General features: G+C 34.9%; 1 protein-coding gene across 3 annotated transcripts in view; it reads right to left on the bottom strand.

Annotated features, from left to right (window-relative positions):
- Cul2 (cullin 2) overlaps nt 1-25536 on the bottom strand; it is a 103967-nt gene that overhangs the window by 67957 nt on the left and 10474 nt on the right. For all 3 annotated transcript variants that reach the window (XM_076872824.1, XM_076872823.1, XM_076872822.1), the window contains exons 2-4: nt 13441-13581; nt 5745-5847; nt 2199-2293 (exon numbers count right to left, since the gene is read on the bottom strand). In XM_076872824.1, coding sequence (XP_076728939.1) covers nt 2199-2293; nt 5745-5847; nt 13441-13559 — 317 coding nt within the window. In that variant the 5' untranslated portion in view covers nt 13560-13581. The remainder of the gene's footprint in view (nt 1-2198; nt 2294-5744; nt 5848-13440; nt 13582-25536) is intronic.

Raw genomic sequence — 25536 nt, 5'->3', positions numbered from 1 at the left:
CTTTGGTACATATAGGTTGTAGCTAAAACCAGGAATAATTGAATTCACCCCAGAAAAAAAAAAAAAATGTGTAGTATAAGAAAATGATGAGAACAGAATCTACTTAAGTGACTAAAAATTTCTGTATGTGGAATACAACCAGGGTAGAATGAAGAGGTTAAAACATGAGCTTTGAAATCAGACTGACCTGGGTTTAAATTCTGCCTCTCACTCATTAGCTGAGTGATCTTCAGCAAAGTCATTAACCTCTTCAAGCCTTCATTTCCTCCACTGTAAAAATGGAGATACTGACTACCTCATATGGTTTTACACACACACATACACACATGGGTGTATATCTTATATATTGCAACATTTACTAAATACCCAAAACTATCATCAGTATAATAGCAGTAATTTAAATAGCTCCAAATTAATTGATTTTTAGTATACGCAAGCAAATTATGTCCTACCACACTAACAAACAGAAAAACAACTTAAAGCTTTACTAAAATACATCAGCTAAGAAGGGATACCACTGCATGGTACAAGCTAAACACTTTCTTCTAAGGCCCACTCATCCCAACAATGACAAAAGCATGCATGTACACTAACCCTTATCCTTAAAATTTGCAATACTCCTCTGTGATTTCGCTAGGAAAATTTTTTATTTTGTGATTTGTTTTATTTTGTTTGTGGTGGTGAGGATCAAATCCAGGGCCTTACTCATGCTCAGCAAGCTAGCACTGATTTATACCCTCAAACCTTAGCTAGGGAACTCTTAACTTTTTGATTAAGGAAGAAAATCAAATGTCAAGATGTTTAATGTACAACACTGTTCTATGAAAGCCCAGACCACAGTAAATCTGTGCTTGATAGCAACTAGTATTTCATTTTATTATATTTCACTCTTCTAAATGCCACTGAGTCACTGAAAAGCAAGTCAAGTTTCTAATACAAGCAACTCAGAGTGAGTAAACCCCAGTTCTGTTATAAAAACTTTTGGGAATACGAACTAGTGAGGCAAAAGGGAAAACAAGCCATGAGAACAGAGTGCTGGTCTTGCAATAAGGTACTACTACAAAGTATGGTGGGGCTGAACAGATAGTATGTGGAGACTCAGCTCAACTCCTTCATTTCTCTCCAATGAGAAACTGAAGAAGTGGCCACGTATGGACCAAAATTATCACTGCAACCACTAAAAGCCATAATTACTTATTTTGAGAGAAGACATCTTAGGACCAAGGGTTAAAGAATCAGGCATTAATGCCATTATTCTTTACTTATCAACTATTCCTTACATGGTTAAGTAATCATACAAAGCATAACAATATTTTTGGTCAATTACAGATCATATATACAACAGCGGTTCCTAAGAGTATGTTGCTTAGTGACATCGTAGCCATCTTAATTTGGGTATATACAGGCTATAATGTTTGCACAATGAAGCCACCCAAAAACATATTTCTCAGAATACATTCCTGTTATTATGTAATGCAACACTGTCTTAGGGAGACCCTGTACTTAAATACAAAACAAAAAACCAGGGACTAGAGAAGACCTTGTCATAACCTGCCATCCAAAGAAAGGAAGAAAACAATCCAGAGAGATGGAGTCGTATGGGGAAATATGGGAAGATGTAAGAGACCATGGAGCAGTATAAAAATAAAAATATACATGAAACACAGGATAGGAGAACTGAAGAGGAAAACTACTGAGCATTTCTGGTGCTTTAACTAAGTGTTTCCATGAAACAAAGTACTGAATGCTAAAGTCAAAAGAGAACTTATAGGGCTGGGGGTGTAGCTCAGTGGTTACAGTGAATGCCTACATCCATGAGGCCCTAGGTTCCATCCTCAGCACCACAAAAAAAAAAAAAAAAAAAAAGGAGACGTATTCTTAAATTTATTCCACTAAATTTCAACCAAACTGAATATTTACAATGATCTCTATTGAGATTTAACAAGTGCTATAGTTACCAAAAACAGAGTTATGCTGTTACATAGTTTTACTTTTCTACTGAATAACTTTCTGCCTATCTCCCAAATACCCACCTGACCTAAACTCTAGACCTTTTCCAGTAGTAAGGAAAGTCCATGTAAAAGAGGACAATTTAATTCTGTCCATTTCAGTGAAAAATAGGTAATAAAAAATTATCCTTCAAGTATTGAATGCAGGTAGTACTGTTTGGATTATTAAGTGTTTAAAAGTATACTTACCTATATAAGCAGTCCATATAATCTGCACCCTTGCTGTATTCTTCCCAGTACCTATGATACATAACAAGTACTTGTTCTTCAGACTCCAGTACTCTCTATATTAAGAGAAAAGAATTTTTTACTTAAATATTACTAATAATTTTCACTGTAAACTATAAAATACATCAAAATATTCTAAAATAACTTACTTAAATCAAGCACTATTAAGTTACCCTTACAAATTATTTTTAAATTTAACTACCTTTAGTACAAATAAAACAACTGGGGGAAAATGTGAACCTAAGACATGAAAGGGAAGCCTTCAAAGAAACTGTTTCATTCCTCAAGATAAAAGGACAAAAAGTAATCGTTTGATTTTTGTCTTTGGGATAGGTGGATATGATCAGTTTAAAATAGAAATACATAATTCTATTGTCATATCTGTTTCCTCATACCCATTACCTCTGATCAATCTATTAGTTATATAAATATATCATCACCTCATTTTTGTGAACAAGACTATTTATAGAAATTGGTACCTTTTATACAGTCCACCAATCCCTAGCATAGCAAAAATGAAAGGCGGAGGGGGGGGGGAATCCCATATATAATATATGAAACTTGTCAGACTCTGGCTTAAAAAAAACACACACACCTATAAAATAATGCAAGTACACTGAATATTCAAGAGATCTTGGGTGCTCTGGTCTCAATTCTTTCATTAACTGTCCAAATGACCTCAAGTAAGACATGACTTCAATTTATATCTAATTAATTCTTTGATGAAGTGCCATGTTTTTAAAACTAGGATTTTAACAATTAAAGCTTAGAATAATTTTAAAAAAAAACCTACAAATAGCACTTTCTGACTTATCAAATTAGTAAATTAAAAACAGCATCTCTTCAAGAAGGTGGAACACACCAGTAATCCCAGTGGCTCAGGAGACTGATTCCATGGCTAAAAACTCATCCTAAAAAAATTATACAGGTTAGAGGTGTGGCTCTAACCCAAGGGCATGTTTAGCACATATAAGATCTTGGGTTCAATCTCCAGCACCCACCTCTCCCCAAAATCTCATGGTTACACAAGAATGTTCAGAGTACTGTTTATAGTAACAAATTATATAAAATGGAAATTATCTACCCAGCAATGAAAATATTTCAACCATAGTATCTCTATACAATGAAAAATTTAGAAATTGTCAGAATTACAAATATATTTAATGAAAAAGGAGATCTGTAGTATTATTAAAAGCAAAAGAGATTATCAAAGTAAGTAGACTTTACTTTCTAACAAAGAAGCCTAAGGCTTGGGAGGCTGAAGCAGGAGGAACGCCAAGTTCAAGGCCGCCTCCCCAACTTAGTGTGGCCCTAAGCATCTTAGCAAGACCCTTCCTCAAAACAAAAGATTAAAAGGGTTGGGGGAGCTTATATGAAGCAAAACTACACCAAAGGCAGGCATACGTAAAATTAAGAATATTAATATGTACAAAATAGATATGTTTTAAGTACAGACATTAAAATATTAACAGTGGTTAATTCTGGAAGTATGTCATATGTGATGTTTATATTCTACTTTTTCTAATCTGTATGTTATAAATCATTTGTCATGGTAATACAATATTGTGGTAATGAAAAAAGTTCCTTCTCCTAAACAAGTGAAATTTTCTTCTCACAGGTAAAACTGCTTGAATTCTGCTGGTTGTATAATAATGTACTTCTGTCATATATACATCAACGAACTTCTCTTTTTCATAGGATCTGAGAGAACATATAGCATATAACTATTTAAGTATTGTAAACTGTCATAAAACTGCTTTGACCATTTTTTTCCTTTTCTTTTTTTTTTTTGGCAGTGCTAGATATGAAATCCAGGGCCTCACATATAAGCAAGCATTCTATTAATGAGCTATACCACTGGCCCATACATCATTTTTAAATCACACAATTATATAAATATTTACTTCTTGGTTTTAATAACCATACTGTTGTACAAGATTTTAACATTAAGAATCTGGGTAAAATACACAAGAACTTCCCATACTATGCTTACAACTTTTAAGTTTAAAATTATTTTAAAATCTAAAAGTTTTTTTAAAATAATCATATAACCTAACCTAAAATATAAAAATCACAAAATTTATACATGTCTGACAAAATTATCAATTATGCTATAACCAAAGCTCACTAGCTTACAATGAAATAATTTTTAATAATTTAACATATTAAACATTAAGACCACTTTAGAGTACTTGCTATCAAAACCACTTTAATGACCTAATAAATGCACACATCAGAACACTAAAATGTACATGCCACAGACAAGAAATACAACAACAAAAAGTACACCAATTCCTTCAAAAGTTTTAAGGGTAGCACATAATCAATTGCACCTATTTTTGAGTTGTTACATTTTAAAAAGTATCTCTTCTTGGTCATATGCAGGGTTAGATGCTTTTTGAAGATTGTTTTATTGTTTTATGAAGATTGTTTTATTCTATTTCATAAACTTAAATTTACTCCACAAGGTAGTTGTGAGTTTCCACAATTGTAGCAACAGCTAACAAAAAGTAGAATGAAGATTCTAGCATAGGCAATTAGTTATTTCCCCCAGTTCCTGGTAAGATCAGGAGTCCAAAATAAGTTAGAAATGCTATCCACAGAAAAACACTGCAGCATTCATTGTTTATGCAAAGATCAAATCCATGATTTTGCTCTCACATACAGAACACTAACCAAAATAACTGGTCAAAGCCAGGTGGCACACACCTGTAATTTCAGCACCTCAGGAGGCTGGGGCAGAAAGATGTCAAGTTTAAAGCCAGTCTCAACAACTTAGTGAGGCCCTAACCTACTTAGCAAGAACCTGTCTCAAAAATAAAAAATAAAAAGGCCTAGGGATATGGCTCAGTAGTTAAGTATCTCGGGAATCAATCCCTGGTACCAAAAAAAGGAAAAAAATAACTGGTCAGAAAGACAGCTTTCCACAATGCTTTTTAACTTACTGATTCTCTTTTCAATTTTATGTTTTTAGAAGACTTTATATAGAATGTGAAGAGGCAGCTAAAAGGTTAAAAATAAAGAGAGATTTATCAAGAGGTTGGTATATTCAAAAAAGGTAAGGAGAAATTTACTTGTATAAACACCATCCAAAGAATGTAAAAAGCACTTTTAACTTTAGTTGATTTTGCTCTTTCACATACTAGTTACATGATCTTGAACAATTAAACTGATTTCCCCTGTAGAACACAAAACATAGTGTTTGACTCATGGATAAATGTAAAAATAGAAAAATGCTATTTAAGAAACAAGATACAAACTTGAATTCGTAAGTTTTGCATTGAAAAGTAGTGTGCCAGGGCTGGGGTTGTGGCTCAGAGGTATAGTGCTGACCTAGCACTCGAGAGGCACTGGGTTCAATCCTCAGCACTACATGAAAATAAAATAAAGATATTATGTCCACCTATAACTAAAAAAAAAATAAATAAATAAATAAAGGAAAGTAGTGTGCCAGTCAATAACCATGCAAGTATAAAGGTATTTATATCATGCATGTATAGTCCTTACCTTGTGCAAATGCCGGACGTGATTTTCCAAAAAAATCTTAGTTTCTGTGTAAAGTCTTTCTCCAAGAGGTTCAGGATAGGCCACACATAAAGCATAGATATCTCTAGTTAAATTATTAAGGTTATTTCCTTCATTAGGGTTATTTTTAACTTATGAAACTTACATGAACTTTTTTTTTGTTTAGGCTCATAAGTAATATGTGTAATATTGTTATAGCATACAATACTGTGAATAATATTATAATACTATTCTATATCTATGTCAAAGGTAAAATACATAACCATGCTTTAAAAAGCTCTATAAGATTAATTTATTTATTTGTTCAAAAAGTTCTTAGTGACAATTATTTGAAGGCATTGTGAAAAAAATGGTTCTTATCAAAGCAGTTAAATCCCAAAGGGGCTTCTGTGATAAAATTAACCAGAAACCTACAAATTAAGGTTTATGTAAGAGTGGACGTAAGCATAATATCAACAAAGGGCTATGGAACATCACAAGAGATGAATACAAGAGCAACTGTGATAAACCAGTTACAAAAATTAATCATCTAACACATTTTTCCACATTATATAAGCTATTCACTGTCTTTCAGCATTTATTCTACTACTAGAAATATAGTATAAATAATAACAGTGACGTCAACCAGTCAGTTAAGTCTTTGAACACCAACGAAATAACTTTCTACGCATCTCAGTGGTAGATTTGCTGTAGCAGAGCATTCTTAACAAGGAGTTACAAGCAATGAGCTCTAATTGAGACTTAATTTGTTCTAGCCATGATTATGCCCACATCTCTTAGCCTGTCTAAGTTGCCATTTCCTTTTTAATATCCTTTGCTTGGAATCTTCTCCACACCACCAAGAATTAAGGAAATTATACTAAGAAAGACAAAAAAGACCAAAGACAAAGCCAAGTTATGATCTTTGAACCAGACACAGTATGAGACTAATATTCTGAAGATAGTGTGTTTAATATGCTGCTACCAACAGTGAAAAAGCATTTTGGAGGTAACAGCTTGCTTGTCCCCATGGACAGTGACATCTAAGCAACATACAGATCAAAACCTCCTGGTAGTTGTACTGCAAGATCATATCATGGCAAAGCTATGGCACCTGATCAGTAAAATCATCATAACTATTCACCATGGTAATAATAAACTCTCCCCCTGATATTTCTACTGAGCCCGTTAACACTCAAATAAGCTCTTATATGTTAAGTTGCTTCATAAACTATGCCTCAGTAACCAAATGTGGAAGATAAAACACACATGAGCAATCTTAGACCAGCCTAACTACAAATGCAGTTATAGTTGAAAATAAGGTTATTCAAGATATCTCAAGTATTTATATTTAATACAAAGATAGAAAATATTACAATATTTTATTATAAAAAAATGTGTGCTTAAAATCATGGTAGGATGCTGGTTCTTTCATCAATATATCCCCATAACACTTCATGTATTCTACAGATTCAGAATCTGTATTTTTATACAATAGAGATTACTTATACACTTGCCATCCATACTACTGTGTTCTTATTCTTGTCACTTCTATATTCCCAACTCCCATGCAGTCCTGGTGCTTATTACAGGCTTACCAAAGGAAAGGAGGTAGGGAATCAAATCTCATAATCTCTGCCAACTTACTGAGAATTCTTATGCTAGAAGGAGTAAGAAGTCCCCTTCTTGTGAGGTAGTCTGGTAGACTTTGGTAAGACATTCCCAACTTCTAATTTTTTTCTTTTTCTTTTTTTTGAGTGCTGAGTATCAAACCCAGCACTTAACACATAATGGGCAGTCTATTACTGAACTATATCCCCAGTCTTCTTATTTATTTTTTATTTTAATGAGTAACTAATAAAATATATATTTATACATCCAATAAAGGGGAAGAAGGGGCATTTCTGGGAAGCTAGGAGTGTCTATTTACTGGATATTTAGGTATGTGCACTTTGTGAAAATGCTTCTATACATTCAATAGTCAGTACTTGCATTATCATTAAATGAAAAAAAAATTAAAACTAAATTTAGCCAGGATCAAATCAACTATTCTTTTAAGAAGGGCGGAATGTACTTAGTATATTAAAGTACTTCCAGATGTTTCAGCCAATATTTGTTCTATTTTATCCTTAAGTCACACATATCCTTCTTTAGGGAGACCAGCACACAAAAAACCCTCTATGAATTTTCCACTCACAAAGTCCCAGTCAGAAACAAAGCTTTAATCCTGAGTAAAAGCTCTGAACTTGGTTACAACCAAATGATAGTGCCAACAAGCAGCAAAATTATTTTAGTTCATTTTCTCTAGCGCATGCCTATAATCCCAGCAGCACAGGAGGCTGAGACAGGAAGATCGAAAGTTCAAACCAGCCTCAGCCTCAGCAAGGCACTAAGCAACTCAGTGAGACCTTGTCTCTAAATAAAATATGAAATAGGGCTGTGGATGTGGATCAGTGGTTGAGTGCCCCTGAGTTCAATCCCCGGTACCCACTTCCCAAAACAAAAACACTCCTATATTTAGACTCAATTCTGAGTTTTAAAAATATGAACTTTATTATATAGTGGGAAAAGAATAGGGAGGATCTTACAATGGGAATAAAAGTAATGATTATATTAAAACTGAAAACAGTAAAAATAATCAATAAAGGGTCTGACGACAAAAAATATAATGTAGACAATACCTACCTCCTGAGATTATTGTGAGGATCACAGAGATAAGTATAGATAAAATCTATTATGAGCTATAAAATCTAAAAAAGAATGATGACGCCAAGTGGAGTGGCACATGCCTGTAATCCTAGTAGCTCAGCTGAGACAAGAAGATCTTGAGTTCAAAGCCAGCCTCGGCAATGATGTGGCACTAAGAAATTCAGGGAGACCCTGTCTCTAAATAAAATATAAAATAGGGCTGGGGATGTGGCTCCGTGCTCAAGGGCCCATGAGTTCAATTCCCGGTACCAAAAAAATAAAAAATAAAAAAGTGATGGAGTGCTAGGTGTAAATGTCACAGTTATTAATAAGTTCTCATAACATTTGTGGAGACTGTCAAAAATAGATATTTTTCCATCTATTCAAACTGGTCTATGTTTGAAAAATATGCTTGATAGAATATAAATTAGAAATGAGGACAACAGTATCCTTGGTTTTAAACCATAGAAGGATGAATTAATTTTCTCACCTGGGAGAAATACATCCAGGGAAAGCAATCTTAAATCTCCCCTTGGGTAATTACTTTGGATTTATATTCAACCATGTTGAATTTAACATCCCTAACTAGTAATACAGGTACATTGTACAACTAGGACATGGGAATTTGTCCTAGCAACTACTAAAAGGCAGAAAATCAAGAATAAAAAAGTAAAGGAGCCAAAGAATTCCAACCATGTGAAATAGAGTAAATGTATATCATCATCTAGTCTCTCTTACTGGAGGAAAGCACCTGACAAACTAAAAGGGTAGATTCCAAACATGCCTAGAGAAAGCACCAATGCTGTCACAAAACTTTTATTACGAAGCATCACTGTGATGGGCAGTATTCTAAAAATACCTTCCCAGGATTTCCCTAATATCAGGGAGTGTGACATACAAATGTTATTTATGTGGTAAAAGAGACTTAGCTGCAATCAATTATTACTAACCAGTTAATCCTAAAATATGGAGATTGTCCTGGACAATTTGGAGTATCTAACCTAATTACACTGGCCCTTTAAAAGAAGACACCTCCCCGCCTCTCCCCCGACACACACACACAGCTACACTTCCACCTCCACCTCAAGTTAACTATATACCAAGTTAGCTACAGTAATTTGAGAGTAAAAGCACTTTAAGATTTGACATGACACTATTAGCTTTGAAAATGGAGTGGGGCCACACACAAAAAACTAAAAGTGAACACATATCACTAAGAATAACTCCCAACCAAAAAGGAAATGAGGACCTTAGTCCTGCAACTATAAGGAACTGAATTCTGCCAATTAGCAAGAATGAGTTTGCTAGATGCAGTCTCACACACCTGTATTCCTAGGGAATCAGGAAGCTTTAGCAGGTGGATTGCAAGTTCAAGACTAGCCTTGGCAATTTGGTAAGACCATGGGTCAAAATAAAAAATAAAAAGGGCTGGAGATGTAGTGCAGGAGTAAAGAATCCCTGGGTTTGATCCCTAGTACCACACACACACACACACACAAAAAGAATGAATTTAGATGAGGACCCCTGGATGATACTATAGCCAGCTAACTCCTTGATTTCTGCCTTATATTCTAAGCAGAGAATCCAGTCCTATTATGGACTTCTGATCTACAGAACTGTGAAATAATAAAAATCTTTTATAAGGGTTTTATTAAACTACTAAAGATGTGATAATTTGTTATGCATTAACAGAAAACAGATGGTGGGGGGAGGGTGGGTGTACTGGGAACTGAACTCAGGGGCACTCGACCACTGAGCCACATCCCCAGCCATATTTTTGAATTTTATTCAGGGACAGGGTCTCACTCGGTTGCTTAGTGCCTCGCTTTTGCCAAAGCCAGCTTTTAACTCACAATCCTCCTGCCTCAGCCTCCTGATCCGCTGGGATTAAAGGCATGCACCACCATGCCCAAAAAAACAGAAATTTTCTATAAACATTTATCAGAATGCCTTGCCTATATACCTAAAACCATTTATGAAGGATTAGTGTTAAGAATCCTGCTTATTAACCAGCCAAATATTAATGTTATTTGTTTCATCTGTACAGTATGCTTAATGACAGTTAATAGCATCTATTCATTCACCAAATATTTGCTTAAATATTTATATGTACCAAGTTTTGGAAATATTCCAGTGAACATAAAAGAACAGAGGGATTAAAATATAGCAAATGGAAGAGTGCATGCTGAGCATTAATGAAAGCCTGGGTTCAATTCCTAACATACACCAAAAAACAAAATTAAAAAAAAATCTCTGCTTTCAAGGAGCTTATGGATTCAATATGCATTTGCATGTTAAACACTCCAGTTATCAGATCAAGCTTCCTTAATATCCATTTCAAGCAGATCAGACAGCCTTCTTACCTCAATCCTACACCAAGAGTAAATCATCTCACCCTTTTCAGATCACATTCAACCCTAAAATGGGACAAATAATACATCCCATACAAGATCGTTTGTAACAAATTAATGTTATACACATGTTGAAAGAAAAATGACACACAAAAAATGTTGACAGTATGATTCCACTTATATAAAATTCAAAAAACAAAGAATAGGCCAGTATTTTTTAGGGTTGTATAAATAAGTAAATAATAGGTGCAGGTCAAGCTTGCTAGTTATCTCCTAGAGAGAGGGCACTTGTGAACTGATAGAGCCCATGATTTAAGAAGGGTTGATGAAAGCTAACAATATTCTACTTTTGACCTGAGTGGTAGTATGCAAGTGTTTGCATTATAACATTTGTTCAACTGTCTATGTATTTTAGTGAATTTTTCCATATATGTGTTGTATTTTATATCACCAAAAATGCTTTCTAAAAGATCAAAATACTAACATGTATGATGACATCATCTGCGGAGGCTTTTTTCATTTTCAAAATAATAATAAGTTTCACAGTCTCTAAAATTTCTGCTTAAGATATTAAAGTATTAGAAGTCCATTTTATATTCTCAGACAAAGTAATAGAAAACAAGGGAATTTTATCTTAGAACAATTAAAACGTAGCCCTTTGTTTTCCAAAGTTTCTATTCTTTAATTTTACTATAATATTTTACTTTGGAGAAAGACGGAGAAAATTCATAATCAAGTCAATATTCTATTGAACATCTTATATGAAATAAACAATAAACACCTTAAAAATAACAGTGACTGAAAGGTCATTATCCAGGGAAGTCATCTATTTTAAAACCACATATAAACCAACCAATTAATTATATATTCTGTACAATAAAGAATAATTATATTTCTTTTCACTAAGACTCCTGCTTTGCAACAACCCATAATGTTCCACAGAAAAATTAGCCATCTAAGAGATTAATTCAATTAATAAGCTCTTCAATGGCAAAATTCATACTAATTATCCTTTAGAAATACTGAAAAGCAAAAAGAACTGGATATTAAAATATTGTATTGAATTCTGTGCTCCATCAATTACTACTTGCATGACCCTTGGCAAATCCCTCAGTTATCTCTTAGATTAGTTTCCTCCTTTGTTTCATCAAGACAGTAGTTATATTTTCCCACTGATCTGACAGACTTGTTTGAGTATCAAATAACTCAAAACATGTAAATCTCTTTAAACTATAAAACCTTCCAGAAACATCTGAATTATCTTCAGTGTCCAGAACACAGATGGCCTACCTAACAAATGTTCCCCACTGAGAACCGCAGTTGTAATAAATTAAATGGTTTCCTGTTGGTCTGAAACAACTTCACTATTTTTGCATCAATATTCAGCTTAATATTGAGAGGTACTAAGAACAAGATGAATCACTGTCTTTTCTTCTAAAGATGCCCCATGTAACAAGGGGAATCCTTTAGCCCCAGAATATTGCTAAAAAGGGAGTACTTGTTAGGTTCTACAGATTGGTGTCACATAGAAATGCACTGATAGTGGCTTACAGAGCATTCTAGGGAAACCACAAATCTGTATTTTTATATAAAATGGAGATAATTATCCAATTTAAAAACATGTTTCCATCTCAGTCAAACTCACTGTTCACCTTCTCCTAAGAACACTACTATGATTTAGATAAATGTTCCCCCAAAGGCCCACAAGTTGAAGACTTGGTCACTAGCCTGTGGCAGTACTGGGAGTAAAGGTAGAAGAACCTTTAAAAGGTGGGGCCTAGTCAGAGAAAGTTAGTCACTGAAGCTGCCCCCTTGAAGGGGTAACTAAGACTCCAGCTTCTTCTCCTCTCTGTTATCAGGCTGACATGAGGTAAGCAGCTTCTTCTGACACATGCTTCCACTATGATATATTTACCTCTCACCACCACAGGCCCAAAGCAACAGGGATAAGAGAACATGGACTAAAACCTCTGAGGATCATAAGTCAAAATAAGCCTTTCTTCCTTATAAGTTATCTCAACTATTTTGTTAAAGTAATGGAAGGCTAATTAGTATAAACACTCTTCCCTCAGATTACATGTGTCTCTTGCTCCCTTACTTTTTTAATCTCTGCCCAAGTGTCACTATCCTTGGGGAGATCTTCCTTGACCACTCTACAGACAAAGGGCACATGCACACAGTACTCTAAGCCTTTTTCACAATATTCACCACTGCATATAATTAAATGTATCACTGCAGCCAGGCACAGAGGCACATGCCTGTAATCTCAGTGGCTCAGGAGGCTGAGGCAGCCAGATCTCAAGTTCAAAGCCAGCCTTAGCAATTTGGCGAGACCCTGAGCAACATAGTGAGACCCTGTCTCAAAATAAAAAATAAAAAAGGCTGAGCATGAGATCAGTAATTAAGCACCTCTGGGTTCAAGCCCCACTATAAATCAATCAATCAATTATTATTAAATGCTCATTAAGTATTTGTTAAATGAAAGGTTATAAAATACTGATTGCCACAAAAGAGGTGATAAACTTGGAAAGGTAAACGATAATATATTTGGAAAGAGTTATAGAGGAAGTTCTCCCATTTCAATAAATTTAAATCTATTTCCACTTTTCAGTAAATTTATTAATTTTAGAACATTTATCAAGATGCTACTAAAAGGATACGAGAAGCGATCATTCCATGTTGCTCTTTCGACATATTCCAACATGACAACTGCTTTGATTGTAGTCAGAAGTTTGTTCCATGTTTCATCAAAATCTACTACTCTTGGTTTCAAAGACATTGTGCAAGTTTAGTGTTGAAATCTGTTGATAAAAAATAATAATAATAGCATGAATTCTACCATCTCTAATAGTTGTTTTTAAAGCACAACATATTTAAACTGCATGATATATGAAAGGAGTAGAAATAGAAACTGGAACGCAGTAAGGATACAAAAAATGTTGGCTATTGTCTTTTCATTTAGGAATTTTGTAGAATGATCAAAGGTGCCATTTCAAAGATTCACAAATAATTCACAAATAATAATTTAATAATTCTGAGTAAAAGTTAGGACCCCATTAACCAAAAAAAAAAAACACCTCCCATCATGGGAAATATGCAGGAGACATTTAAAAAAGGTTTTGGCCACAAATCCTTGTGACTCACCCTCCTTAAACTTAAGGATGTTCTGTACACAAGGGAATATGAGAAGACACAAGAAAATAAAAGGGTTTATCTTCCTGGAACATCAGTTTAGGTATGATGAGGAAGGAAATTGACATTTATATTAAAACAAACAAATGAATGGTGGAGTAAAATGCAAAGTTTACCTGAAATTTTAAGATTAAAAGATTTTAAAGAGAGGATGGGGTTGTGGCTCAGTGGTAGAGTGCTTGCCTAGCATATGTGAGGCACTTGGATCATTTTCAGCACCACACATAAACAAATAAATATAAGATCCATTGACAACTAAAAAACATTTTAAAAAAAGATTTTAAAGAAATATCAGGTTTGCAGCAAAGTTCTTAAAGCTCCTCAGTTTCTTAGGGTATGTGGTCCCCACTCCTATAACAAAAAGCACATCTCTAGCATGGAACTCCAGAGTCAAGTACATTTGATGGGCCTATAGGAAAGCTAGAAGACTCCTGCCTGGTAGACAAGTTATATTTAGCAATTACTTGGTTTCTGGAACAAAGGTATCCCAAGGTTATAGAAACTTGGTTCAAGCCAGATTCTAAATCTTTCTCACCACATCAGAGAAACAGAAACAAACCAAAGTTTACCTCCTGGCCTTAATCTCATACCTGTACTATCAAGAATGGATCAGCAGAGGTCTCACTGTGTGTTTGGGTTAAGAGGTGGGAGAACTTAACAAGTTTCCTTACCTCTAAATCTGTGAATTAATCTTAACACCTTCTCTCCTTTATCTACCACATCCTATCCAACTACTGTGCTCCTAAGTGTTTCCTAAATCCATCCATTGCTGTGTAAACTATATATGCTCTGGGATCAAGCTCTTGGCAGAAATAGTGACAGTTGTTAGTATTTATGTAGTGCTTACTATGAGTCAAAAGTATTATCCTCAGTGCATTGTATTAATAAACATTTTAAGTCCCCCAACAATCTGACAAGTATGTACTGCTATTCTCCCTATTTTCTGGATAAGAAATCTGAGTCATAGAAAGATTAAGAAACTTGCTGAAGGTCACAGAACTATGTAATAATGGCATCATGATTCAGGAGCCTGTGCTCTCAACTCTTATACTGCTATTCATTTTTAGGAAACACTCTTTGCAAGGCACCCTTTTAGGTTCTGAAGATTACAGGGATTCAGAAACAAAAGGTTGCCCCAGCCTCCTGCTTCCTCCCAAGAAGCTGGAATTAAGGCATGCATCACAATGTCCCAAAAAAACAAAAACTTTAAGCTCAAGATTAACACCTCAGATCTTGCCCTTATCAAAGACACAAAAATAACCTACTTAAACCAGAAAGCTAACAAAGTCACTCTCCTACATAAAGCCATTTGATATTGCACACTATATACAGCATTTAGGTCTGTTTGCATTGTGACACACCAAACTCCCATAATCTGACCTCAGTCTAAAGCACCTTTACAGCTTCCTCTCACGGGATCCCATTTGGCATCACAATTCAGTGACTTCTCTTTGTTTAGCTATCACTGAATATACCAGGCTGACACATATATCATTCCTATATATTATTCCTTTATTATTTTTTTTTCTCCTAAAATCTCTCTTTTCTTTACCACTCCCCTCCACCCATTCACCTAACACCTACTGATGTACAGACTTAATCCAAGCCCATTTGCTTTTAAGAAACTTTCTTGGGTGCTGGGGTTGTGGCTCGGTGGTAGAGCGCTCGCCTCACACTTGCGAGACTCTGGGTTGGATCCTCAGCACCACATAAAAATAAATAAGTGAAATAAAGGTATTGTGTCCAACTACAACTAAAAAATAATAAAAAAATATTTAAAAAAAAAAAACTTTCTTGGACTCACTTTTGCTTAGTAAGTTGCTCTGTTTATGTGCTATGATGTTGTCCCTATTTAGGTACAAGAATGAAAAACAAGACTCACATGCAGTCATTCACCCCATAATTGTATTTCAGTCAACAATGCTCTACATATATAATGGTGATCCCCTAAAGATTTTATCACCATGAGAACACAATGCTTACCTTCAATAGATCATTTAATAATTCCAAACAAAATTATCTGTTTCTCGAGTAGGGATTGGTTGTTTTATTGTTGTTTTGGGATGTGTGTGTGTGTGTGTTTGTGTGTATACCACAAAACTGGCAATGTTTCCTTCACATTTGTTTTCTCTCCTTATAAAAATGGGATATTAGCCAGGTAAGGAAGTGCACACCTGTATCCCAGCTACTTGAGAGGATAAAGCAGGAGGATTCCATATTCAAGGCCAGACTGGACAACTTAAAGAAAGACTGTCTCAAAATGAAATCTTAAAAAAGGGCTGAGGATGTAGTTCATTGGTAAAGCACCTGCTTAGCATGTGCAAAACCCTAGCCCAGTACCAAATAAACATGGGATATTACACCATGCTTGTAAATTATTTTAATGTTTGCAGAGACTGCCTTTATCTTTACTGACCCATTCTGACACTTTCCTGCTGAGACCAAGATGGTAGAATGGGTACAAAAGCAGTAATAATCCATGCTTGGAGGGGTAGAAAAATCTGGATGCCAAAGAGAAAAGCACCAGACTATCAGCTAATTACTGATAAACCAACAGCAGCAAGTATGCTGAAAGTTTATATTCTCTCCTTGCCCACTAGAAAGCTCATAAATAAACAATTCAGTTTCTTCATTTTCTTGCAGTTGTTTAGGTAATGTATTCATGGAGAATTTACATAAGGATATAAAACAGATATGGCAAAGAAAGAAACAGAACCAAAACAACTGCACTATTTTCCACTTTCCAGGCTGTTAGACAACTCAGGAAAACATACACTCACATTAGAGATATGTTCTGAGAAATATCTTTTGTTGATTCTGTTGTGTGAATATCAGAGTATACTTATACAAACTAAGATGGCTATGATGTCACTAGGCAATATAATCTTTAGGGGACCACCATTTTATATGTAGTCTATCATCAACTGAAACAGTAGTAGGGTGTATGACTGTATGAGTCTTGTTCTTCATTCTTGTGCCTTGCTAGAGACAACATCTGATTTCCCATCCCAATCAGACTGTGTCCCATTAAGCATCTGCAAAGTTCAAATATCCTTTAGCTTTCTTTTGAGTTCTACTCTTGCAATGTTGAGAGTTTTTAAACATTTTGTCACATAAAGCTAAGGCCCATGAACATTACAGACACTAAATATGTATAAAAATAAAGTATATGAAAATGGATGTTTAATAAATTTTTCCCAGAAAATATTACACCAACATTAATTATATATATATATGTAAAATTATTACATTTGAGAACACTGAATTAGATTCTCACAGCATCACTTCTAAATATTCATGATTATCAGTTTAATAGTTACAAAAGTGAATTACATAAACAAGAATTATGTAACTCTTGTTACACTTTGAGAAGTTAAGCTTCTCAAAGCTTAAGCAAGTCCAGTCCTATGTATATACATACTCAAAAAATATGAAAACATGTCTACACAATAACTGGAACAAAATGTTTCTAAAGCATTATTAATAAAAGCCAAAAAGTAAAAACTCAAGTATCTATTAAGTGGTAAATGGATAAATAATAAGCAGTATATCCATACAAAGGATTATTATTCAGTAATAAAAAGGAATGAAAATCTGATGTATAGTACAACATGGATGAAATTCAAAAACACTGTACTGACTGGGATGTAGCACAGTAGTAGAACCAACCCTTGCCTAGCATGTGGAAGGCCCTGGGTTCAATTCCTGGTATTGAAAAAAAAAAAAAAAAAAAAAACTAAAAACATTATACTAAGTGAATGAAGTGTGTCACAAAAGACCACAATTTTATGATTCCATTTATAAAGAATATACAGAATAGGCAAATCTACAGATATAGAAAATAGATTAGTGGTTACCTACGGGACTTAGTAGAAATGGGAAGTTACCGCTAGTGGAATGATGAAAATATCCCAAAACTGACTGCCATGAAAGCTGCACAACTCTATGACTATACTAAAAACCACTGACCTGCATAATTCAAATGGAAAAACTGAATTCTATGTGAAGTATAACTCAGTAAAACTACTGTACATTAAAGAAGTAAATTGTCAAATCCTACTCACAATTTTAGAGCAATTTGATGGGACAGGATGAGAGAAAAGGTACATTCTCGTGTCCCTTAGTGTAAAATTCTGAAAGCTCAGTCTCCTTCCCATTCTCATGGCCTAGTCAACTTATCCCAACATAAGAGGCAATAAATGTTGTATTCCTAGAAGTGTGTATCATTCATATGTATATACATATATATATATATATATATGTATACACACACACACACACACACATATACATGGCACTATACTCTTTTTTTTTAAGAGAGAGAGAATTTTAATATTTATTTTTTAGTTTTCGGTAGACACAACATCTTTGTTTGTATGTGGTGCTGAGGATCGAACCCGGGCATGCCAGGCGAGCGCACTACCGCTTGAGCCACATCCCCAGCCCCGGCACTATACTATTCTGGAGAAAGTATGCCATATTAATATATAAATAATTTCTTCAATCTTATAGTATTTCATTGTTTGGCTGTGCTCAGATATACTCTAACACATTTGACATGACATTGAGTCTTCTCAAAAGTTTAAAGGTTTGAGAACATAGGCTATGTTAGAACTGCTACGTGTTTACTGATAAATTGCAATAATATTATCTACAACTCCCATTTATTAAAGACTATCTGAATGCCTTCTATGCTATACATATTACATATGAAAGTAGTGTTATGTTTCAACCTGCAAGCTAGTAAAACCCATAATGTATGAAACTACTGCATAAAATCAGATTTCTTTAACAGATAAACTGTATGCACATGAGGAGTGTCAAATTAAGGAAAATAAAAAGGCACAGTAATCAATCACAGTGACTAACCTTATTTGAAACCAAATATAAACCAAATTTAAATTCTAGACCCTGGATTCAATCCTCAACACTGCTAAATTAAAAATTAAAAATTGAGCCAGGCATAATTGTAATCCCAGCAACTTGGGAGACTAAGATAAGAGGATCACAAGTTTTAAGCCAGCCTCAGAAACTTAGCAAGGCCCTAAGCAAATTATGAGACCTTATCTCAAAATAAAAAATAATAATAATAAAAGGATGAGGAATGTGGTTCAGTGGCTAAGTGCCCTGGGTTCAATCCCATTACCAAAATAATAACAATAATAATAATCAAAACTAAATATAAACTGGGGGAACATTTAATGACCTTAAGAAATTAATATTTTTTATAAAAATTGAGTCTTTTTTAAAAATGAGAGTTCTTATCTGTTAGAGACACACTCTAAATATTTACAGATGTAATAATATTCTCAAATTGGCTTCAAATTAAACAGCACATGGGGCTGGGATTGTGGCTCAGCAGTAGAGTGCTCGCCTAGCTCATGCAGGGGCCTGGGTTCGATCCTCAGCACCACATACAAACAAAGATGTTGTGTCCCCCGAAAACTAAAAAATAAATATTAAAAAAAAAGATTGTGTCCAAATACAACTAAAAAATAAATATTAAAAAAGAAATTAAACAGCACATTCATGAGTTGATAATTCAATGACAGGTATATGGTAGTTTATTATATCATTCATTTTTGTGTGTATGTTTGCAACTTTCTAGAATAAGAGGGTTAAAAAAATCTTTTCATCATCATCAACATTTTCATAAATATAGATAATAAAGTACATAAAAGAAACAAAGCTTAATCCCATCGATTTGGGAGGCTGAGGCAGGAGAAGCCCAAGATTCAGGTCAGTCTCAGCAACTGTCTCAACATAAAACATAAAAAAGGGGTGGAGATATGAATGGATTGAAACCCAGAACCACAAAAAACTATGTATGTACCTTGGATCCCAGGAGAGAACTTGAATTTGTCAGAGTCCCCTCATGGGTAGGCAAGCCTACTCTGTCATGCATGCCGCTTTTTTTTTTGGAGGGAGGAGAACAACACTACAGAGAGTTTCTTTTTTTGTTGGTTGTTTTTTATTGACTGTAACAAAATTCTGACCGTGCCTCACCTTCCAATTCTTATTAGCTTTTATTATTACTACTTTTCAACTTTGTTCTGGACAAATTTATCTACATGCCAGTTTCTATGTAATACAATAATTCCTACTTATGCCGAACACTGCTATAGAAGACACACATGGAAGAATAATTTAAAAAGTGATACAGCTAAGCCAGGAATATATCAATTATTTCTCTAGAATTTTGCTGACACCCTCTTTTTAAAATACCAGCCTCCGGTATGGACACAATCACTTTAAATCTCTCTCCTTTCACTCAGTGTCCCTTACAATAAAGGATAAAGGTAATTCAACAAAGTTAAGTCATGAAAACAAATCTGACATACACTAATTCTCTCACAGGAGGGACATGAAGCAGGACATACTCTACCCATTCTTCACCATCAGCATGGCAATGTCCAGTTACAAAGTTGTTAATGGTAACAGTAATAGTAGCAACCATAGCAACCACATATATTTCAGAAACTAAGTTGAAAACATTATTCAATTAATTTCTCATAATGACCCTAAGATGACTACTATTATTCTACCCATTTTAAAGATAGAAACTAAAGACAGGGCACATTGGGACACACCTGTAATCGCTACGGCTCAAGAGGCTGAGGGCTGAAGAATCATAAGTTCAAAGCCAGCCTTAGCAACTCAGAGAGGATTTAAACAACTCAGAGACCCTGTCTCTAAATAATTGACAAAAAAAGTCTGGGGTATGGCTCAGTAGTTAGATAACCCTGGGTTTAATCCCTGGTACCAAAAAATAAGGAGGGGAAGGGTAGCTAAAGGATAGGGATGTAAGTAGCTCAAAGGTAAAACATATGCAAAGGAAGCACAAACCCTTGGTTTGATATCCTACACTGCCCACCCCATCAAAAAAATTTTTTTTAATAAAATAGAGACAGAGACAGAGATAGACAAGACAGACAGACTAGGCTGGAAGTACAGTTCACTCAGTGGTAGAGCTCTTGCCTAGCATGTGCTACGTTCTGGGTTCAATCCTGAATGCTGCAAAAAAAAAAAAATGAATAAAGAAACAGGCATTTATATATAGCTATTAATTAGCAAACCTGCAAATTTGTACCCAGATCTATCTGACTTTTCTATAAGGCTCTTACTCAGGGACCTCTCCTGTGTTTTTTATTACTTGCCAGTTAGAAACTAGAGTTGGCTCAGAGGAAATAAATGATAATGCAGCCTTCTAGAATAATGTGCTACTCAAGAGCTGGTTATCTAAGGGTGGTCCAAGAAGATTCTGTTAGATGCCAACAAACCATAAGAAAAATATGCTGTTCTCAAAAAAAGGTAGTGGATCTAAAAACTAATAATATAAATAGGTTGTCAGTTATGCTATAACCCTAGGCTAGTTGCTGTTGCATTTCTCCATATAAAGAATGTAAAACTATTTTTTACCCAGCAGTGCTAAGATAAAATAGCATTATCTTCTATTCTTCTCTACAGATTTTACTTTCCCACTCATGCTTTTCAATAATAAAGATCAAAATTGTACTGCTGCTAATCTTTTTTTTTTAATTTTTTTCATACTGGGGAACTGAACCCAGGGGTGCTAAACCAGAGTCACATTCTCAGTCCATTTTATTTATTTTTTTTTAATATTTATTTTTTAGTTGTAGTTGTACACAATACTTTTATATATTTGTATGTGGTACTGAGGATCAAACCCAGGGCCTCGTGCTTGCTGAGCCACAACACCAGCCCTTATTTTTTATTTTTGTGACAGGGTCTCATTAAGTTGCTGGGGGACTTGCTAAGTTGCTAAGGTTGGTTCTGAATTTCGGGTCCTCCTGCCTCTCAGCATCCCAAGCAGCTGGTATTACAAGAGCATTTCACCATACCTAGATGAAATCTTTATGTGGTCACTCTTACTTTATGCTCACAGCACATTTCCTATTAAAAATTTTTTTCTGGGTTGTGGCTCTGTGGAAGAGAACTTGCCTAGCATGTGTGAGGCACTGGGTTCAATTCTCAGCACCACATAAAATAAATGAATAAAATAAAGATTCATCAACATCTAAAAAAATTTTTTTTTTAAAAAGAAGTTTTTTTCTTAATTTCATTTCTCTCACAAGCAATGACATTATGGTTATTATTGTTAATGGTACTGGAGACTGAACCCAAGGCACTTTACCCCCGATTTATATAACTAATATTTTTTATTTTAAAACAGGGTCTCCTTAAATTGTCCAGGCTGGCTTTGAACTTGCAATCCTCCTGACTTGTCTCCCAAGTTGTTGAGATAACAGGTATGCAGCCCCAAGATAGGTACAAGCAATTCATTTTGATGTTTATCTGTTTGGGGTCAAAAGAAATGCAAACCTTTTAATCAGAATGCTATACAACGGTGTGGTGGTGACACCTGTAATCCCAGAGGCTGGGGAGGCTGAGGCAAGAAGATTAAAGCCAGCCTCAGCAAAAGCAAGGCGCTAAGCAACTCAGTGAAACCCTGTCTCTAAATGAAATACAAAAATGGGACTGAGGATGTGGCTCAGCAGTTGAGTGCCCCTGAGTTCAATCCCAAACCCATCGCCTCAAAACAAGAAAGAAAAAGAAAAAAAGAATGCTACTTAATTCCTTCATCGTCCTTGAGTATTCTCTCCTTATAACTACCCTTGTCCTAGCTTTCTAAAATTTAACATCTAAGCTAGTCAAAGTTTGAAGTATCTATTTGTAAGTGACAACACAAAACCATCTACTGAAAATCCATGCAAAATATACTATCCTGTCTTAACTTACACTATATGTAAATATTAATTTAAAATTAATCAAATACATAAACCTAAGAGTTAAAACTTTAACTCTCAGAAGGAAACAAAGGAAAATCATCTAGCAATGATTCTTAACAACAAAAGCCTAAGGCAAAAAAAGAAAATTAAATAGATAAATTGGTCTTCGTCAGAATGTCCTGTAATGTGGTGTACTTCTGTAATCCTAGGTCAGGCAAAGGCAGGAGGATTAAGAGTTCAAAACCAGCCTCAGCAATTTAGAGAGGCACTTAGCAACTCAGTGAGACCCTGTCTCTAAATAAAATAAAAAAAGGGTTGGGGATGTGGCTCAGTGGTTGAGAGCACCCCGGGGTTCAATCATCAGTACCAAAAAAAAAAAAAAAAACCTAAAGAACTTTCATGCATCAAAGGATACTACCAAATTGGGCTCAGTAGTGTACATCTAAAATCTCAGCTACTCAGGAGCTTAAACAGGAGGTTCCTTTAAACCCAGACAAGGCCAGCCTAGACAATATAGTGAGACTCTGCCTTTAAAAACAAACAAACAAACAAACAAAAAAAAAAACACTATCACACTATTAAGAGAATAAAATGTCAACCCACAGAATGACAAAAAAAAAATTAACGAAATGTATCTTAGAACAGATTAATATCCAGAATCCATATAGAAAGAACTCCTACAAATCATCCACAACAAAAACATTCAACTCAATTAAAAAATAGATGGAAAACACATTTCTCCAAATAAAATACACAAATAACCAAAAAGGAGTAAAAAGATGTTCAACAGTCCATGTCATCAGTGAAATGCAAATCAAAACCATAATGAGAGGTTGGAGAGGCTGAAGTTGTTGCTCAGTGCTAGAGTGCTTGCCTAGAATGTGTGAGGCACTGAGTTTGATTCTGAGCACTGCATATAAATAAATGAATAAAATAAAGGTTCATCAACATCTAAAAAAATTTTTTTAAACCATAACAAGATACCACTTCACACCCAGTAAGACAGTGATTACTTAAAATAAATAAATCAGGTCTAGGGATTTAGATCAGTGATAGAGGAATTGCCTAGCATGCAGAAGGCCCTGGGTTCAATTCCCAACACAACAAAATAAATAAAACTAACAGAGGTCTGAGGTTGTGGCTCAGTGGTAGAACACTTGCCTGGCACGTTTGAGGCACTGGTTTTAGTCCTTAGCACCACATAAAAATAAATAAATGGAATAAAGATATTATGTCCATCTACAACTTACATATTTATTATTTTTTAAAAAACTAACAGAAAACAAATGTTCTCCAGTCAACAAATGTTTTGCAGCACATAGAGAAACTGGAACCCAATCCCAGTAACTTGGGAACCTAAAGCAAGAGGAATTTAAGTTGGAAGCCAACCTAGGCAACTTAGTGAGACCCTGTCTCAAAAAATGGTACAACCCCTAATATGAAAATAAATAAAAGAATCAGAAGGCTTATGTATTGTTGGTGGGAATGTAAAGTAGTATATCCACTTTGGAAAAGAGTTCAAGGTTTTCTCAAAAGGCTAAACACAGAACCACCATAAGACCCAGTAACTGCACTCCTAAGTACATACTCAAAGGAACTGAAAACAGGGAATGGCTATGCATGCACCAATGCTCACATCAGTACTGCTTGCAATAACTAAATGGTGAAAACAACCCAAGTGCCCATCAACAGGTGAATGGATAAGCAAAATGCTGTATATACATACAACAGAATATTATTCAGCCATAAAAGAATAAATAAATTTTGATACATGTTCTAACATGGATGAACCTTGAAGACAATAAGTCAAATAAAACCAGACACAAAAGAACAAATTCTTTGTGAAAGTATTTATACAAGGTACTTAGAATAGACAAATTCATAAAGACACATGAGTAGAGTGCCATATGCCTATAATCCCAGTTACTTGGGTGGCTGGAGCAGGAGGATCATAAGTTCAAGGCCAGGCTCAGCGACTTAGTAAGACTTTTTCTCATATAGAAAAAAAAAAATTAAGAAGGATTGAGGTGTATCTGGGTTCAATACCCCCTGTGGATGAAGACAGTAGATTAGAGGTTACTAGATAGTGAGGGGAGAGGAAATAGAAAGCTAATGGTTACAAAGTTTTGAAATAGTGGTGATGGTCAGGATAACACTGGGAATGTAATTAATATCGCTGAGCTATACAATTAAAGAAGGTTAAAACCATACATTTGGGGTTAGGGCTGGGCCTCAGTGGTAGCGCACTTGCCTGGCATGTGTGAGGCACTGGGATCAATTCTCAGCACCGCATATAAACAAATAAAATAAAGGTCTATCAACAACTTAAAAAGTACATTTTATGTTATGTGTATTTCACCAAAATTAAAAAGACTGCCCTTATTGTACGTGCTTAAAATCTAGATCATATGTATAAAAATGCTGATGCCTGAAAAGGTATCTGAATCTCAGTGCAAAGTGCTCTCTAAAAATTTTTAAATGGGGGCTGGGGTTGTGGCTCAGAGGTACAGCACTCGCCTACCATGCATGAGGCACCAGGTTTGATCTTCAGCACCACATTAAAAATAAAATAAAGATTGTGTCCACCTATAACTAAAAAATAAATATTAAAAAAATTTTTTTAAATGGATCCGGTTTTTTTGTTTTGTTTTGTTGTACCATGGATTGAAGTCAGGAGCACTCGACCACTGGGCCACATCCACAGCCCTATTTTTGTATTTTATTTAGAGACAGGGTCTCACTGAGTTGCTTAGCACCCCACCATTGCTAAATCTGGCTTTGATCTCAAGATTCTCCTGTCTTGCCTCCCAAGCC

Source organism: Callospermophilus lateralis, chromosome 13 (genome assembly GCF_048772815.1).
Source record: "Callospermophilus lateralis isolate mCalLat2 chromosome 13, mCalLat2.hap1, whole genome shotgun sequence".
NCBI classification, from domain to species: Eukaryota; Metazoa; Chordata; class Mammalia; order Rodentia; family Sciuridae; genus Callospermophilus; species Callospermophilus lateralis.
Note: the sequence above shows the minus strand (reverse complement) of the source record. Positions and strands in the feature narration are given on the sequence as shown.